We start from the raw sequence: 17357 nt of genomic DNA on the forward strand, positions 1-17357 counted from the left end.
GATCATTTGGTATAGAGATTTTAAGCTGCCGGTGCTCTGGTACTCACTTTTCAATAAATAGCGACCTTCAAAACTTCCCCCTGCACGTCCTGGTACTTGCAGTTACTGAAAGACGACTTTGAACAAGTGCCAACTATTGATTTATGTAATTACACAGTTTTTGAGCTTACTACCTACAGCAATGGGTGGCTTTCCCCTTCTATTCCTTGGGGAAATAATAGCCACGTGTTGCTCTTCTGATGCCAGTTTTCAACAACAATGTTCAGTAAGTTTGTTAAAAAAACTTGGGAGCCAAGCACCATGTTCGGTATAGCTGAATGTTTGGTATAGCTACTGCCACTGTACTTTATTTCTGCTATCTAATAGTAACTGACAAAATTATTGTTCCAAAGCATACTTGGTTTAAAGATGGGGATGGCAATAAACTCCCTGTGAAATTATTCTTTCTGGCATGCTGTCATTGTTAAGATAACAATAAAAGAAGGCCTTTTCGTAAGATGTGTCAAGTGCCATTTTCGAAATTTCCATTAGTTCGTTTGTAATTCAGAGAATCCGTGCAAAACTGCATGGGTATGCCCAAGCATTGACGCAACATTTGAATTGCAAACGAGATCCTGCAATATTGTTTTTCTCAGAATGTTTAGCATTCACAGAGCTAAAACTCCATTAAGGGTGTGCAAAATCGAATTAAAATTGGAGGATTCAGGACTGTTAGCGTTTAACCCCAACAGTCCTGAATCCTCCAATTTTAATACGATTTTGCACACACCCTAGGGAGTTAAGTTACTAATATTAGGCACCTGTCTTGAGATTAAAATGCGCAAATAACAATTGATCTACTGTACCTACCTTTCAGACTGATCAGGTAGACACATGTTTCGTTACAATGGACCATGTTTTGCTCATCACAAAGCATGGTTCTTTTACCAATGTCATTTTTATCTTTTCAGTGGCTGAACACCTTTTCACATACGCGCAACACATATTTAGTAGTACATGTCAAACAGCACTGGGCTAGATAACTCTGTTTGAAGGTCCCTGGTACGGTGTTGCGGATGTCGCAGGTCCAAATCACGCCCACTTTCATTATGTAAAATTATTATAGTTTATTTCACTTGATATATACCTTCTTCTGAAACTACTGTTTCATGTTATTTATTTCTCATTGCCTAAAGAGATTGGGCGTGGTCAGGCCACGCCTTTGACCACGCCCTTTATGCCTCCCATCGCAGGGTATTACAGCAGAATGCGGTCGATCATGCCTTTGATGGCTTGCATCTCCCAGCCAGTCTTGACAGCTGGAAAACAAAATAAAGGACATTAAGCTCAAATGTTCATCAATGAAGATTTTACTTCTTGTTAACTGTTAAACATTCTCTTGCATTATATTTACTTGTGTTAAAGGGGCACTATGTCCTGAAGTCCCCTAAATGTTCATGTTTTGGATTGTTTACTTATCCCATGGAGCAAGGAACAGAAGGAATCAGAACTCCCCTACTTCAAAGTGATTATGACTGTCACCGCCCTCGAAAGCAACAAAAGCACCTGGCAGCCAGCTTATTCAGTTGCTCACTACCCTATTGAGATCCGTGCTCACTAATGCTAGAAGAAAGAGTTTGCATTAATGTGTGGATAGCACTATGCAAGTAACACGCAGGCGCACTTGTCACACATCGCCAAAACTGATTGATATTGAAAGCGTTTGTTCGGAGTTGGCTAACACTGGACCACAGCGCGGTCAACATCCCTGAAACAATCATTTCATGACGAACAAAATATGCTCTATCCTTTACATAGGAAACCTTAGGAAATTTCCCAAAAGTCATATTTTATAAATAATGTGTTTCCAATGAAAAATGGAAAACTTGATAGCTTATCGGAAAACAATTTAATTCATCTTCAAATGACAGGAACAGATAGCGCTTTCAAGGACAAACAACTGCACATCGATAACTTGATTTCATAACTCCCATCTAACAACTGCGCAGTTGTTAAAACCTTTTCTTTTTTTCCAAACAAGAGCAACGACGTGACATTATTATTATGCAGCATATAGGAAGGTTGTTGATACCAACTAAAAGGCGGCGTCCATCATCGTGTTCAAAGGCCTCTTGCAGTCACGCAATGAATGGTCCGGGGTTGCGGTCACAGTGCTGTATAGCTATGGACATTCCCGAAGGATTGGAATGTTTATGGTGAAAAATGTCAATCGCCCATGCTTATCCTGTTTCAAACATCCGGTTGAAAGGAAACTTTCTTTAAGTTTTAAAATCCGATGTCATGTGAATGACCAAGAATGAACTAGAAAATGCTAGTTTATCTTTGTACTGTACGTGTCACATCTGCAAACATCGTGGCAATTTCTCTTCTTTACTTGCTTTTTTGTTTTTGCTTTTTTTTGTCGTTCGCTTTTTTTTTTCATTCAAACAAATCAATTAAAAATTTCGATCCGATAGCTTTTTCAAAGTGAGCAGCAGAATATCTCCCTTGTACTACATTACGGAAACTACTGTAACAAAAATAATCAGATTCATTTCATTGAATACGGTTGCATTAAGATTGGATTTCCAAATCAACATCTTTATCAGTTTTGTTCACGGGAACATGTTCATTTATAAACAATGTACATTAGGCCAAAACAAAAATAAGTCGGTTTCTGGTCAGCGCGCGCGTCGATTGTAATCATGCGCGTCAATCTTTTTTTTTCCTAAAGGTTCCGCGGTAGCTCCAACAGCGCCCTCTATTGCCGCACCTCCTCAATTTTTTTTTAGCAAAGAGCACCAATGAATGGGAAATTGCACCAAGGCAAATGATCGAAAGCACCAAGGCAAATTATGGAGGACACCAATGTACACAAGAAAAAAAAAAGCAAAAAAAAAAAAAAAAGACGCGTCGCCGCATCAATTCCGGAACTTTGGTCTGACCAGAGACCGATTTTAATTTTTTTGGCCTTAGGCCAAAAAAAAACAATATTCGGTCTCTGGTCAGACCAAAGTTCAGGAATTGACGCGGGGACGCGGCTTTTTTTTTTGTGCTTTTTTTTTCTTCAAGCTTGGATGTACAGACAAGGTGGGGTACTATTTTGCTTTTTGGGTGTCCTCATGTACATTGGTGTCCTACATAATTTGCCTTGGTGCTCTCAATCATTTGCCTTGGTGCAATTTCCCATTCCGTGGTGCTCTTTGGTAAAAAAAATGAGGAGGGGCGGCAATAGAGGGCGTTGTTGGAGCTACCGCGGAACATTTTGGGGAAAAAAGGTTGACGCGCATGATTAAAATCGACGCGCGCGCTGACCAGAGACCGAATACTTTTTTTTTTGGCCTTACGGTGCGTATATACAAATGTCACTTGGCTACCAAAGAGCAAAATGCGTACAGACTTACCGTAAGCGCTATTCGTGTAGCCCCACCTATGTTGGAATTTGAAAAAGTCCATTTTAAGGTTAATTTCTGGATAAAAATATACACACGTACTGTTTGGCTTAACATGACTGAGGAAAGTATGCTTTTGTGTCTCGCGACTCTTTCTAGAATTTGGGGATTTTCAAATCGCACGGGTTTGCTATGTTCAAATGGTACCCCATGTGGTTGGTATAAATGGTACCCCATGGGGTTCGTATAGACCTTGTGCATAGCAGCCATCTTAGGGGTCATCTTTTGTTATTTTAATTCAGTAGCAATGAATGCACATACGGTTCACTCATGTATATCCCAGCAAAACAAAGGCATTGTCTTTTAAGATGGCTGCTACGCACGCAGCTTGTGCACATGATTATTCTTCGAGAATGAGTGTTACCACGTATTATTGTTTTTTTTTATTCTACAACCAAAGATAGTCACTGACCATGCAGAACCCACATGCAAAACGTGTCAACCAAATGTTGTATCTGTATACTCCTCTTGAAAAACCAAAATCATGACAGGAAGAGTGGATTTCAACCCAGGTTCCGATCATACAATAAAAGAGACTTCAATATTTGATACCAAAAAGAAATTTGTGAATTTTTAGCTGTGGAAAAGCAGCTCAAGAAATACTGATGTCTCTCCTTCGGTTAGGAACAATTACATGTAGCTTCACCAAATGCCTTTTGAACACACGCACACCATACGGGAATTACAACCCATAAGTCTGGAACGTTTTCACATTTGAAAATAACGGTCCGCGTAGCATGTACATCATTGGTGCGGATTGGGGCACGCACAGCTAGCTACTTACCAATCCCAGCAACCCAAGGGGTTGCCCAGCAACGGATTGATCAAGGCTTGGGGATACAGAATGATGATGTCGTTCAGCTCCCCAACCTCGTTGTAACCGGTCTTTGTGAAGAAATCGTTGCATATTGAAGCTCTGCATCATAACGAAACACGCTTTTTAATATTCCAAGGAAATTGCTTACAATCGTGAGAAGGGTAACAGACTTACATGCATGGGTTTTCCCGGCCAATTTCCTGAAATGTTCATTCACTTCTGGATATCTGTCATTCCATTTCGTCTGAATTTGAATTAAATTGCCATGCTCAAAACAAGTAGAAAACCAAAAGTTATTATGTAATAAAAAAGAGTACGACCAATTTCTGCCTGAAGGAAATTGGAGATTCTGGTTTCTGTAAACGTTGAATACATTTTTATTACAGTAGAACATTTGAGTGTGTCCACTTTGTTCCACGACCAGAGCACGGACATTATTAGCTTACAAAAAAATAACATCATGCCTAAAAAATTTGTTAAAGAGCCATTTTCCCTTGAAATTACAGTTTACTAAATGTTTACGGATTTTTCAACATATTAAGCCAGATAATTAAGAAGTCTGTGAAAACACCCTTAAGAAAGTCCTTTATGTACCCATGGAAATAGACCCAGTGTACCATTATGTATAACCAATGATAATCCTCAGCGTCCAGGGTCATGTCCGTGAAACATCTCTTCAAGATATTTTCACGGAGAAATGGACTTTAAATGAAAATTTAAGGGATCAGATGTGTAAACATTTATGTTTACGTTACAAACGTAGTGTGGGTATTCCTTTGTTTTCGTGTTTAGTAAGAAAAACCTGTGAAAAAAAGTATATCACTCACACTGTGAAAACTCTTTCAACCCTTTTTTTCCCATGATTCCCTTTAGTGTTTCTTTTAATTTTGCCACGGATAAACCGAACCCAAACCAAACCTGTTTTCCAGAGAGGTGGAAACACGGTGTGGATGTGGGCAAGTACACATAACGTTGCTGCTACCTGGTTGCAGTGGCGTAGCCAGGAATTTTTCAGTGGGGGTGGGGGGGGGGGGGGGGGCGCGCTGGGGGGCTGGAACATTTCATGAGGGGCGTCATGTAGATCAATGATAATTTTTTTAGAAACTCAAAATCTCAGTGGGGGGGGGGGGGAGGGGCGACTGGGTGGGGGCGACAAGGTTTCATGGGGGGCTGTCGCCCCCCCCCCCCCCCAGTCACGCCCCCCCCCCTCCGGTGGCTACGCCACTGCCTGGTTGATGTGGACCTCTTTTGTTCGGAAGTCCACACAGTAAATGTAATGCTTGTACAGGATTGTTATACCGAGAAAAATACTCAAGCTTGGAATGTACGGACTCACGTTGTCTGCAAGCATCCATGGAGAGCTACATGCAGCTTGCAGTCTGCGAGAAAGAAAAGTTATAGCTTATTTGGATGACTGACGAGGCGATTAACTAGTGCTGAATCTGACCTTTCATAATAATCGGATGTTCTAACTTCCGTATTAGTTAATAACTGATTAACGTTTGCATTAGTTGAATCATAGTATTATTTATGTGATTTATACATCTGAAAAGTTGATCGAGGAAAACTATCAATAAGCTATTCATCAATCGGTCATAGTAATCAACTTATACTCAGGTTATTTAGTCATTACGTTTTCCATCAATTTACCTAACAGGCAACCAGTAATTAAATCAGCAACGGGTGGATCGATTAATAACCAGTCGATCGATTAATCATTCGATCCATCGATCACTATCAAGTGGTTAGTCAATTAATCAAGTAGTAAATCAATTAATCGACAATAAATCCAAAGATCTGTCAGTCCATTATGTGATCAATCAATCAATCAGTCGATTGACTGATCACCAAGCAATGAGTCAGTCATTCTTCCAAGCTATCAATCCATGGATTAATCGATCAACAATCAATCAGTCAATGCATTATTCGATTGATCTATCGGTCGATTGACTTATCACCAATCAGAGCAATAGATGAATATATCGATAGATCTTCACTCATTTGATTAATCATCTGTCATTCATTTGATCAATGGATTAATAAACTGTTCGTTTATGTATCGTTTATCTTTCTCACTTTTTGTAGATACACATCCAGTCGGAATGTAAACATAACCCGTTGGGCCCATGGGAAGAATGGGTTGACAGGTGACGGGGAAAAACTCGGTCTGCTCGAAGGACAATAACTATAGCAAACAAAAAATAAACAATCGAGTAATGGTTGTTAGTGCAGCATTTGATATCAGAATGTAAACTTTCAATTAAACAGATACAGTGAAAACAAATTATGATATAGTTAAATCTGTCATGAGCCAATGTGGTTCATCAGGCCAGCGTAATTATCTCCGGTTTTAGTTGCATGAAACGACTGAGAATATTTCTTCTCCCTTTGGCTGGATGGGATGTTAGTCCATTGCAGGTTACTCCGCAGCTATCGCCGGTACCCATTAATACTCTTGAGTGGAGAGAGGCAAGTGGGGTGAAGTGGCTTGCCAAAGGACACTACACATGACCAGCAGCTGGATTCGAACCCCTGACCCACTGATCACGAGTCACGAGCCCTAACAACTAGGCCACAGTGTGATATAAACAGTGCTATCTAACATTAAACCCAGTTTTTAGATCTTTTCCTCCTGTTTTGGACAAAAATTCTCGCTTACACCATGAGCAACATGGGAACTTTTCTTCGAAATATCTATGGTAAACCTTTGTCTTAGACCATGCCACTCTTTTCCTTGAAAGTGTGCCATTTGCAAATTATGGACGATTTTTTATTACTATTATTTGAAAAAAAAAGGAAAAACGATTTTTACCTGTCCCTTTGCAGCAGTACTGCTGGTCGGTGCCTTGACAAGATAAAAAAAGAAACGATGACGTAATTATGAACTTAAGCATCAGCATCGTGAAAGTGCAGAATGAATGCGTTTGGGTAACGGCGAACTTTAAATGAAATTTCAATTTGGAAGTATGAACCGGCTGTAGTAACTTGCCCTGACGTCACAAGTTTGAAAATGCCCTACGCCACATGTTCGCGTTCGCTTTCGCGCCAAGAACCATGCAAAGCAAATTGGATGTAGGCCTACACGCGGCCTTTGCATCAAAATATACCAGAGTTGAAGCCTGCTCAATTTTTGTGATTTGCCAGCGCAAAAACTCAACCGAGTGGAATAATTTTGATACTAAAGATTGTTAAGAGTGGGGTCATCTAAGTGTAATCGTGCCATTTAAGCTGGTGCAAAAGGTACAGATTAGTCCTTTACAGACAGCCATGGATTTGTTTACTAATAAGTTCCAATCTATGCACGCATGCGCATAAATTGGCCTGGCGGCAAGAAGCGAAAGCGGTCCATTGAAAATGGTTCAGGGGTTCCAAATAATCGTGTCATTTTCTCATTAACGGCAGTCACACCTGTATAGATTTTGTTTTCTAATATCCCAACGAATCAGTAAGTGAGTGGTGGCCATGTTTGCATCGACCTAATCCATGCAGTCCAAAAGACAGGTTTAGTCAGAGCATAGAGCTAGGACCCAAGGAGTCGGAACTCTTGGGCGATTTACATTTTGACCATTAACATGTTAATATATCAGTAATGTCCAAAGCTGAAAGCACTGTGACCGCAAGCGTGGACCATTCATTGCGTGACTGCAAGCGGTCACGTCGTTGCTCTTTTTTGAAAAATATATTTTACGCCAAAAAAGGTTTAATTTAGTAACTGATGCGCAGTTGTTCTATGTTAGTTATGAATTCGAGTTATCGATGTGCAGTTATTGGTCCTTGAAAGCGGCGACCTTCCTTTTACTTCAGTTTTGGATTTCGAACTCCTTGGGTCCCAGCTCCATGGGCAGAGTCTTACTTAATCACTTCGATAGCCAATTGGATAGCACACATCTAAACAAAAGTGTCGTCATGATGTCTCATGGCCAGCTATATTGACATTCTTGCACAGACAACCCACAAAGCAGCACGGACATAGGCGTCGCCAGGATTTTTTTCCGGGGTGGGGGGGGATCAAATTTCCCCCATAATTCCTTAACTATTTCATTATATTCTCAATTGATCATTTTTCCGAGCGTGAGCAGGGGAGCATTTGCCCTACCCCCCCCATCAAATTAACAGCAATATGGCTTCGCACCTCTTTTTCCTTTTTTTCCCCTCCTTTTTTTCTCCAGGTGGTGTGTAAGCGCCCCCTCCCCCCCCCCCCCCGCCCCGCGACGGCCATGAGCACGGAATAGAATACCTTCAGGTTGCCATAGGTGTGGTCCAGGATTTCAAACGCCTGGTTGTAGTCACAGTCGTTAATGTACGGTGAGGAGTTACTTCCACAACTCGATCCGTAGTCGTCAGTGATCTGGAATAAAAATTAACGGTGACGGTACGAGAAGAGGGCCAGATCAATAACGATTGGTAATAACCTTGTCTCATGCCCTTTGAGGTATCTATAAAAGCTGAAAACCACCCTTCAATATGATCCAAATTAATTAGCTAACATGTGTTTATCAGAAAATAAAACTCACCATGTCAATCCTATTTTCTTCGATTTTTTGCTAGTTACTTTTTTCTATACTACGTAAATGGTTCGATTGCAGTCAGCAGCCATCCTGTGTGGTCTTGATAATCTTTACGACTGAGGACTTGGAACAAAACAATAGGGTGTGCGATAAAATAAAAAAAAAAAACCGAGGACCCAAGGACAGATCTAGAATCGGGACAAAAGGTCCACGATTGAATGTGTTTACAAAGATCGAGTGTTTGTGTTCATTAAACAATGAATGAACAATAGATCTACTCATTCGGAGCCCTGTTGAACAAAAACACATTAAACAATGAACGAACAATCGATCTACTCATTCGGAGTGTTCATTAAACATTGAACGAACAATAGATCTGCTCATTCGGAGTGTTCATTAAACAATGAACGAACAATAGATCTACTCATTTGGAGCCCTGTTGAACAAAAGCACACACCTAAAAAATGACGGCAGTGTAAATAATCTATAGCGCTATACAAATAATCTATAGCGATATACACCACGTGAACTATGAACAATAGATCTATTCATTTAGAGTGTTAATTAAACAATGAATGAACAATAGATCTACTTATTCGGAGCCCTGTTGAATAAAAGCACACAAAGATGGCTGCGGTGCAAACAATCTATAGCGATATTCACCACGTACGTGTAGACTACGTATAGACGGATGTATATGATGACGGACTATTGTACACCCTGAGGCCTCCTACAACGGAGAAACCATTGTGCACGCTTGTGGACAAAGCAACTGTACTACACTAAACCGAAAAAGAAGGTCCCCCTTCCAATCCTTTTTCGTCTAACTCAAAAACTACTGAGCACCTCTCGCTCAAAAAACGACTAATCAGTACAGAAATTCCTTAGCAATCCAGCCATAATCCTTATTTGGTCCGAAACAGTGATAATATGCACGAATTTATGCCATTTATGATTAATAATACCGAAAACAGTTGCACTTTTGTATACGTGCAGGTTGTGGTGCACACTCACCTTGCACGTATACAAACGTGCAACTTTTATCCGGTACCATTTGTCATAAATTGCGTAAATTTGTACACATTATCACTGTTTTGGGCCAAACAAAGAGTATGGCTGGATTGCTAAGGAATGTCCGCACTGATTAGTCGTAATTTGAGCAAGATGTGCACAGTAGTTTTTGAGTTGGACAAACAAGTATTAATGCTGACTTTTTTTTGGTTTAGTGTATGACGGATTATCTGAGCAATATCTAGCGCAACGCTTTCGCCAGTGATGGGGCATTAGTGATGGAATTTCAAGCGTGCCAGGATTCATACTTACCAAGGCATGACCAGCCGGTACGCTGTACACCGTCTTGATGTTTGCCGCAGGGACGAATTCCTTGTAGTAGTCTTCAAGTTTTTGCACGAGACCTGACGAAAAGAATGGAATAGGGGCTCAATACATTCGCGATATTGCATAAAAAACATCTCAGCGTGGCTGTTAATATCGTACACGTCGGTATCCTTCACCAACTGCCATGCTGTACAAGGAAACTTTACGACCAGTCATGGAACACTGCAGTCATATCAGAGCTGGTGCTCCGGTCTGCTAGTTGTCCCATGTTGAAAGAATCCAACAGCGGGCTATCACTTTGGTGGGACTGGACCTGGCATCATCTCTAGAACCCCTTTCCGTTAGACGTTGTGTTGCTTCTCTTAGGCTGTTCTAGTAGATACTATCATTGTATGTGCTCAGAAGATCTCTCACTTGTTGTCTCTTTTGTTCGCACCTTCACTCGCAGCACACATTTTACAATCTCCTCTCATCCCTTCACTGAAGGCCAGCACTGTAAGATATTCTTGTAGCTTTTTGCCTCGTACTGCTGCACTTTGAAGGCCATACCTGAACCATGTTTTCCACCAACGTATAGCTATCCCAGTTCAAAAAGGATTCTGGATAGATATTTTTTCTCTCCCCCTCTCTCCCCCCTCCTCCCCCTCTCTCCCCCTCTCTCTCTCTCTCCCTCTGTAACTCTTTTCTCTTTACTTGTCCTTAGTAGCCCACATCTTGAGTGACCCTGGTCTTGTGATCGGCGATTACCAATACAAGGGGGCAAATGTTTTCCCACTGAGTTCGATTTGTCACGTTTCACGAAAAAGGTGAACAGACATATTTCTAAATGAATGGTTTTGTTCATTCTATCTATACTCTAACCTTCACCTTGTGTGGCATTGTGTTTGACTGACATCAATAATAAAATGTGTTGTTTTTGGTTACCTGATTGTACGATTATATCTTGAGTCCCACTGAAGATGTAGGCGCGGTCCGACATCATGTTGCTCGTGGCGTCCACCTTGCCAACAGAAGCAAAATACTCCGTTGTGGCCTTCAAGAAGGGTATGTCGACATTGGCCGGATTACCGATGGTGGAACACTCAAACGTGGTCGCTCTCAGTAGACTGCCCTGTGCGCAGTAGTAAGGCGCTACATGAGCAATAATACGATATTTGTTTAGACAAAAATATGAGGGGTTGTCGACAAGTACAGACCGCTCCCAACATTTTCGGTGTCGACACACTCAAACATTGGGTGTGGTGACTTTCGGAAAAGTCGGATAATTTCACGGTCACAAAAAGCAATTATGAATGATGTACCCGGAAGCTAAGAAAATCATGTGTTAGGCTTCACTGGTTATTCTTATTATAGTACTAATTATTCTGAATGTACCACCAATTCGCTCCATTTCTGAAGTTGGTACACGGCGGCATCTGGATTGGTGCCGTTAGATGTGAAAAGAATCGATATTCTGTCGACATTTTGAGGACTTCGGTGAACCATTGCAACATGTCTGTGAAATGCCTACGGAGAACGTGTGGATTGCATTGCCACTTTCCAATTGTCATTTCTCGCTGTAAAATTGGTAAGATACATTTAGGTAATTAGATTTTAGGCTTTACATGGTGGAGTATCGGTATCGTTCGGTTTGCGGTAACACGTACCATGTGGTAATAACTATTGCTCAGTAGGTATTTAGCTTTGAAAAGAACTTGGCCCGCTTATTATCAACTTTCGCCAAGTAGTTTCAGTTCTGACCTTTAAGATCTAAAATAACTTGTCTTCGGTCTAAACGTTTCGACTAGCCTGCTCTTAGCACAAATCCCTATGCAATTTGTGTGTGAATTGTTTTCGTTTTGCTGAAAGAACACTAATTTTGTTTGTGATCTGTGGACAGAACCTTAGACAGGTAGTTGTGTTTAAAATTCCGTAACTTGAAAAGTACGGAAGTAAATTGAATGAGTCTTGTACTAAAGCAAAGCTTAAAACTAAAACAATGGTCCCGACATTTTGGTTTCTTTTTTTTTATCACCCTGTAGAGATAATAATTCGGTAACTGTACTTCTGTTTGTAACATCATTGCTGAGGTATGGTTGTTTTTCAATCATTATCAACTTATTATAAGATGAACATTTTGCGCCGGGGTGATACAAATCAAATTAGCTTTTGGCCTTCACCGACGTTTATGAGGTACCCGCTGCTAGTACATCATATTCGAACCGGCCAACCGATCCCGTTAGCTCGGTGATCGAGTGGTACGACATCTGCACTAGAAAGCAGGAGGTCGTGGGTTCGAGTCCCACCCGAGTGATTTTTTCCAACTTTCACTCGGGAGGTAACACACTGAGTATACAGTGTTAAAACGTCGGTGAAGGGCAAAACCTAATTTGATTCATTATCAACTTGCTCACCTCCAGCCACGGCACCAACCCCCATGAAGGTGGAGGAGAAGCCGACATGTAGCTGGACGGCCATGTTTGCGCCTGATGACACCCCACTGACCGACACCTTGCTCGGATCCGCCCCGTAAGAGCCTGACAAAGATGCACACAGTGTTACCAGATGTAAATCGCAAAATGCTGCTAGATGCTATTCTGCCAGATCTAACAAAATCTCTTAGAATTACACAATAAAAATAAAAATAAATTATAAACACTTATACTCACATGGCAGATGTTATAAAATTACCTAATTACGCACGGTATAAAACAAAACCACAAATCTGAAAAAGTGGACTGCACCGTCTGTGACAAAATTGTAATAAGATCATAAAGGACCTTTCTAAACCACCACATGTCAGAGACAAAAAGTGCATTTGCTATCATTTTTTCTTCACTTTATGGTTAAAGATCAATATTGTAACACCATTATATTAAAGTGAATGTTTGAAATATGCTCAACAAGTAATTGAAAGTTGCTGTCAAAAGAGGTGTCTTTCTTTTTGCACCACCCTGTACAGTCATTCCATAAAATCAGGAGAGCTTTTTCCATTAAAGTTTCCATATTGCATTTTGTTTTCGGAGCACCTCGATCTTTAAAATTAAAGGAGTAGATGCCCCTTTTACCAAAACATTGGATGGATTATGTGCCCTCTTTCCCTCCCTGCTGATCTTCTTCCATGCTGTTAACATGTAAAATCGCAAAAACTTGTGCCAGAATGCATAGGTCAATAGACCGCTTGCAGACGCGTTCGATAATTGACGCGCTAAGGTGAGCGACGCCATGTTATGGGACAAAATGTGCGTGGATAGATATACGCCTGTCCCACAACATGGCGTCGCGCGCCTTCGCGCGTCGATTATCGAACGCGTCTGCAAGCGGTCTATGCCGTTCTGTTCTGTGGTTAACACACCTTACATCTGCATATATCCTACCAAAACAGGTTCATGCATAAATAAATATAAGAAACAAAACAATTTCCTTTGATGTTTAAAAACAAAATTATGAAAAAAATCAAAAAAATGGATGACAATACTTGCCTAATTTGGCTGCGCTGGCCCGCTCGATGATTATCATCATCACAACCATCAACTTCATAACTGCGAAATTTATCTTAAACATCTCACCGCAAATTGGCAGCTCAGCAGGAGCGTCTGTATAGGGAAGCACGGTTGAAAAACGCCACTGAATTTGAACGTATCCTTTTCATGAACGTTTTGCTTGCTCGACATTATACTCTGCTTGATCAAGCATTAGAGTGCCACATGGACGAAGCATGGTACATTAATTGAGGTTACATGGACGTCTAGTTCTTTCTTCCGCTTCTATATTGGTCTATTCCAATCCCACAGCCTTTGTACCTGAATTTTCTACCGGCCACTTTTCACAAGTTTAAAGCTCAAATCTTGATGGAACTAAAACAAAACATTAACAAACGTAAACAAAGATCCCATTTGAATTATACAGAGTCTTGTTCAATTGTGCATGGCTTAATGGCTTCTGTTGACACTAATTCTTGCTTTGCAATACTGTTCAGTTCCATTGAGACATACAAATATCTTCTTATATTGTTGTATGGTAAAAACTGAAATTGTAGTAAAGGTGCTATAAACAAACCGAAAAAACCTAAAGTGCTTGGGTCTACCCTCCTGAATTCATGTACGTTACCCTCCTTAATTCATGTCGTAGCTTGTACTCGCCTACAAGTGTGCCGCGTTCAGTACTCTGACTGCCAGTCACTGCTAGCCTTATTTCAAGGCTGATATTGCCGTCATCGTTGATATTGGACAGCAGTGTGCGATTAACAATAACTTGAACTACGATTGTTTATGAACGTGTGGAGAATTAAAATACTGTAAGGCGTGTGTGCCTTTGGGGGGGGGGGTGTGAGACCTGATCACATTATGGACTTCAATTATGTACAGCTCAGGCATTATAGTCCTGACAATAATTCATGTTGAATCGTCAAGAAAAGAATAAGCAGATAGGGAAACCCATGGCGTGGGAATATTGTAATGAGGGTGAATTTGTCAGTAATTACAAGCAATACCGGGAGGCACGAGATAAACCACGCTCGAATGAGGTATACATGTACTGACGTTACCTAAACAAAAACAACTTCAAACGTACCTTGTGAGAAGGAATGCAGTTCACAGATCTCTTTTACAAAATCTATGCACTCACGTACACAATCCAGCAGGCCTACAGAATCCACTCACGGGTCTCAATTCCAGTGATATGCGATCATATACACAATTAACTGTCAGCATACGTATACTATGGCTCATAATGGCTGTGTACAAGCCAGTGACCATTTGGCGCATTCACGATTAAGTACTTTTTTTCACTTGTACTCGTTCAGGTGAATAATGCTCATAATAGCTTGAAGGTTAAGCTTTCAAGTGGATACGGCGTTTTCAAAAGATCGACCTCGGCGCATGCTTATTTAAGCGGCCTGCAGCCAACGACCTAGTTTCAATTATTTCTCCAGTAAATATATAAAAGAAATAGTTTTGCTTTCACAGTGGTGTGTATTGACAGGCTTTGCTGTGTCATGTTCTAATTTTTTATTTTTTTTTTTTTGGGGGGGGGATAATAATGACGGCTACGTGACCAACAGAATAGTAAGAGTCGTTTGCTCTTGGAAGCAGCCTAGCCTGTATCCACTCTCTCCGAACACGACAGCTAGCAATGTCCTGTAGTGTTTCATACAGTATTTACTTTAGTCTGCTAGGTAAACCAAAAAATGATAAAAGTACCCGACAGTGCCTTATATACGTCATTTAGACTGTTTTTTTTTAGCAAGAATAATAACAGGTGTTTCAGTACTCAATAAAAAAGTTATCAACTTCATTTCCTCTTCCCATCAGGTTATTGAAACGAGGTCAGATAAGCCCAGTAAACCTATGCCAGACATATGGGTGTAGATAGTCATCTGTGTTAAATGTTGGGGCATTAAAACTTTTACTCTAATGTAGAGGACAGAAAAATTAACGCAATCGCCTCCTGGATCGTTCTGAAATAGATTATCTATTACAAAACTCAAGTGTAAGTTCTGTACTCATTTTTTCCCTTAAAATTAAAGATGATGGCATGCAAATAAAGCATAAAAATGAATTTGAAGATCATCAATACTGACGTTTGGCGGGATTACTTTATGATATATCTGAGGAAAAGGTGAATGCGCGCAACTTTAAGGTACTATGGTAGCCATTTTGGATCTTTATTATGTCCTCATAATCCTCCAGTCTCTGATATGCTTAAACAAAAATGTTATTTAGGTAAGGATTATGTAAGTAGAATCCCAAAAAAAAAGCTTTTAAAAGAATTTAAAAATTAGAAATAAAACCAAATAGGCCTATGGGAATAAATATATTACACGGTAGGTATTAACGATTAATGCAAATTAGGCACCCTGCCCCCGAAAAATGTTAGGTGTCACCCCTTCTAAATATCTTCTTTAGGGCTATAAGAATTTATCTGCCCAAGCTTGGTGCTTTGGACCAGTCGGTCAAGATTCCGACCATATGCCACCTGACTAAGCAATCACCCGGTTTGGCACCATAAGCGCTACACGATAATTTTTTTTGTCATGTTGCAATTCACAGTTTAAGCATTTCTGTACACTTGTATAACCCCTGTAAACTTAACGCGATACAAATACCACCTGTACTACATTGTATTACATTGTGTTTATTCACTGATAATACAATGGAACGCTCGGGCGGTTGCAGGCACAAAAAAAAACAAAAACCAGGCACTACCGTTAAAGGGAGTTTGAAACTACAACATAGTTTGACAAATGACACATTACAGCAAGATAAACAACTGTTTTGTCTTGCACTTAGCTTTGACTCTTTATGCTTGGAGTTAATTTTTTTTGGAGGGTTTTCTTAGAATGTTGTTCACCTCTTCGACAATGATATAAACTGGGGCGATTCAAAATGCAGTGCGCCACCAAGAGTTTGCCACGGACATTTGCGCGGGACATTTGAAATTGTTAGTTCCGGCCAGTAGTTTCGTAAGCGTATGTTTCGAGTATCTGTTTTTCCTTTTCTTTTCTTTTTATCAATATGGTGTTTTTTTGTAAGGCGGCAGAATGCTATGCCCCAACGTATAACAAATTAGCTCAAACTGTATACATGACACTCATGCAAAATGGGCCATGTTATCGACCGTTAACTTGAAAAATGGACTCTCCACGGCAAACTCTTGGTGGCGCGCTACATTGTGAATCGCCCGAATTGCCTTTACGGGTGCAGGCCAGTAAATCGGTCCGAAATTGCCTAGGCAGGCCAAATCACCATTGCCCTCAAAATCTTCAGTATTTGAGCAAAATGTGGGCCATGAACTTTAGGGTTTGTAAAAAAATTAAGGGTGGAAGTCGTGCACAGGACGGGAGCTTGTATTTCTGTGCAATTTGGATGAAATTGGGGCCCTAAAAGCGCTCTATTTTCTAATGGAGTGTAGGCACCGTTTTTCAAAATAGCGATGGGCTTGAGGACTATTTTAAGGGCTGATCATCTTCGGATGGAAATTTCTCCCAAAAGTCATCAGATTACCCCTCAAAAATTGAAAAAGAAAATGAAAGATGATGAAATAAGCTTCATTTTGATGTACGTCTTGAACACCTTGGAGAGATGTGAGTATTTTTCCTGAATTTCTGAAGCGGAGCATTTATCATTGGGGTCTATGGAAATTTATTTACTGGTCTGCAACCTTATCAGACCTTATGGAGTCGATTGCCTCTATCAGACCTTAATGGAGTAGTTATATGCTAAATGTTTATCACAGAAAGTACGTCTTAAGACTAATCCGAGTCATCAATTATAATTTGACGAT

The 17357-nt window shown here is 40.4% G+C and overlaps 1 protein-coding gene across 1 annotated transcript; it reads right to left on the reverse strand.

The window, feature by feature from the left end:
* Window positions 1-535: 535 nt before the first annotated feature.
* Window positions 536-14817, reverse strand: LOC119735189. Its single transcript, XM_038208894.1, has 13 exons — window positions 14646-14817; window positions 13556-13669; window positions 12488-12610; window positions 11019-11225; window positions 10080-10171; window positions 8486-8596; window positions 7061-7093; window positions 6294-6433; window positions 5792-5826; window positions 5585-5627; window positions 4216-4347; window positions 3384-3409; window positions 536-1298 (listed from the first exon to the last, which is right to left on the reverse strand). Exons 2-13 carry the CDS (start codon window positions 13635-13637, stop codon window positions 1237-1239), a joined length of 1086 nt encoding a protein of 361 aa, XP_038064822.1. The 5' UTR covers window positions 13638-13669; window positions 14646-14817; the 3' UTR covers window positions 536-1236.
* Between the last annotated feature and the right edge of the window lie 2540 nt (window positions 14818-17357).

This window comes from Patiria miniata, unplaced genomic scaffold (genome assembly GCF_015706575.1).
Source record: "Patiria miniata isolate m_02_andy unplaced genomic scaffold, ASM1570657v1 HiC_scaffold_29, whole genome shotgun sequence".
Taxonomy (NCBI): domain Eukaryota; kingdom Metazoa; phylum Echinodermata; class Asteroidea; order Valvatida; family Asterinidae; genus Patiria; species Patiria miniata.

What these genes read in the sequence shown, in the direction of transcription:
- LOC119735189 (XM_038208894.1), bottom strand. Translation starts at nt 13,637, where the DNA reads ATGTTTAAGATAAATTTCGCAGTTATGAAGTTGATGGTTGTGATGATG. An exon ending in CCTCGATCAACTTTTCAGAT is followed by an intron (nt 5,628 to 5,791) that starts GTATAAATCACA and finishes TCTTTCTCGCAG; the next exon opens with ACTGCAAGCTGCATGTAGCT. An exon ending in CCCTTGGGTTGCTGGGATTG is followed by an intron (nt 3,410 to 4,215) that starts GTAAGTAGCTAG and finishes ATTCCAACATAG; the next exon opens with GTGGGGCTACACGAATAGCG.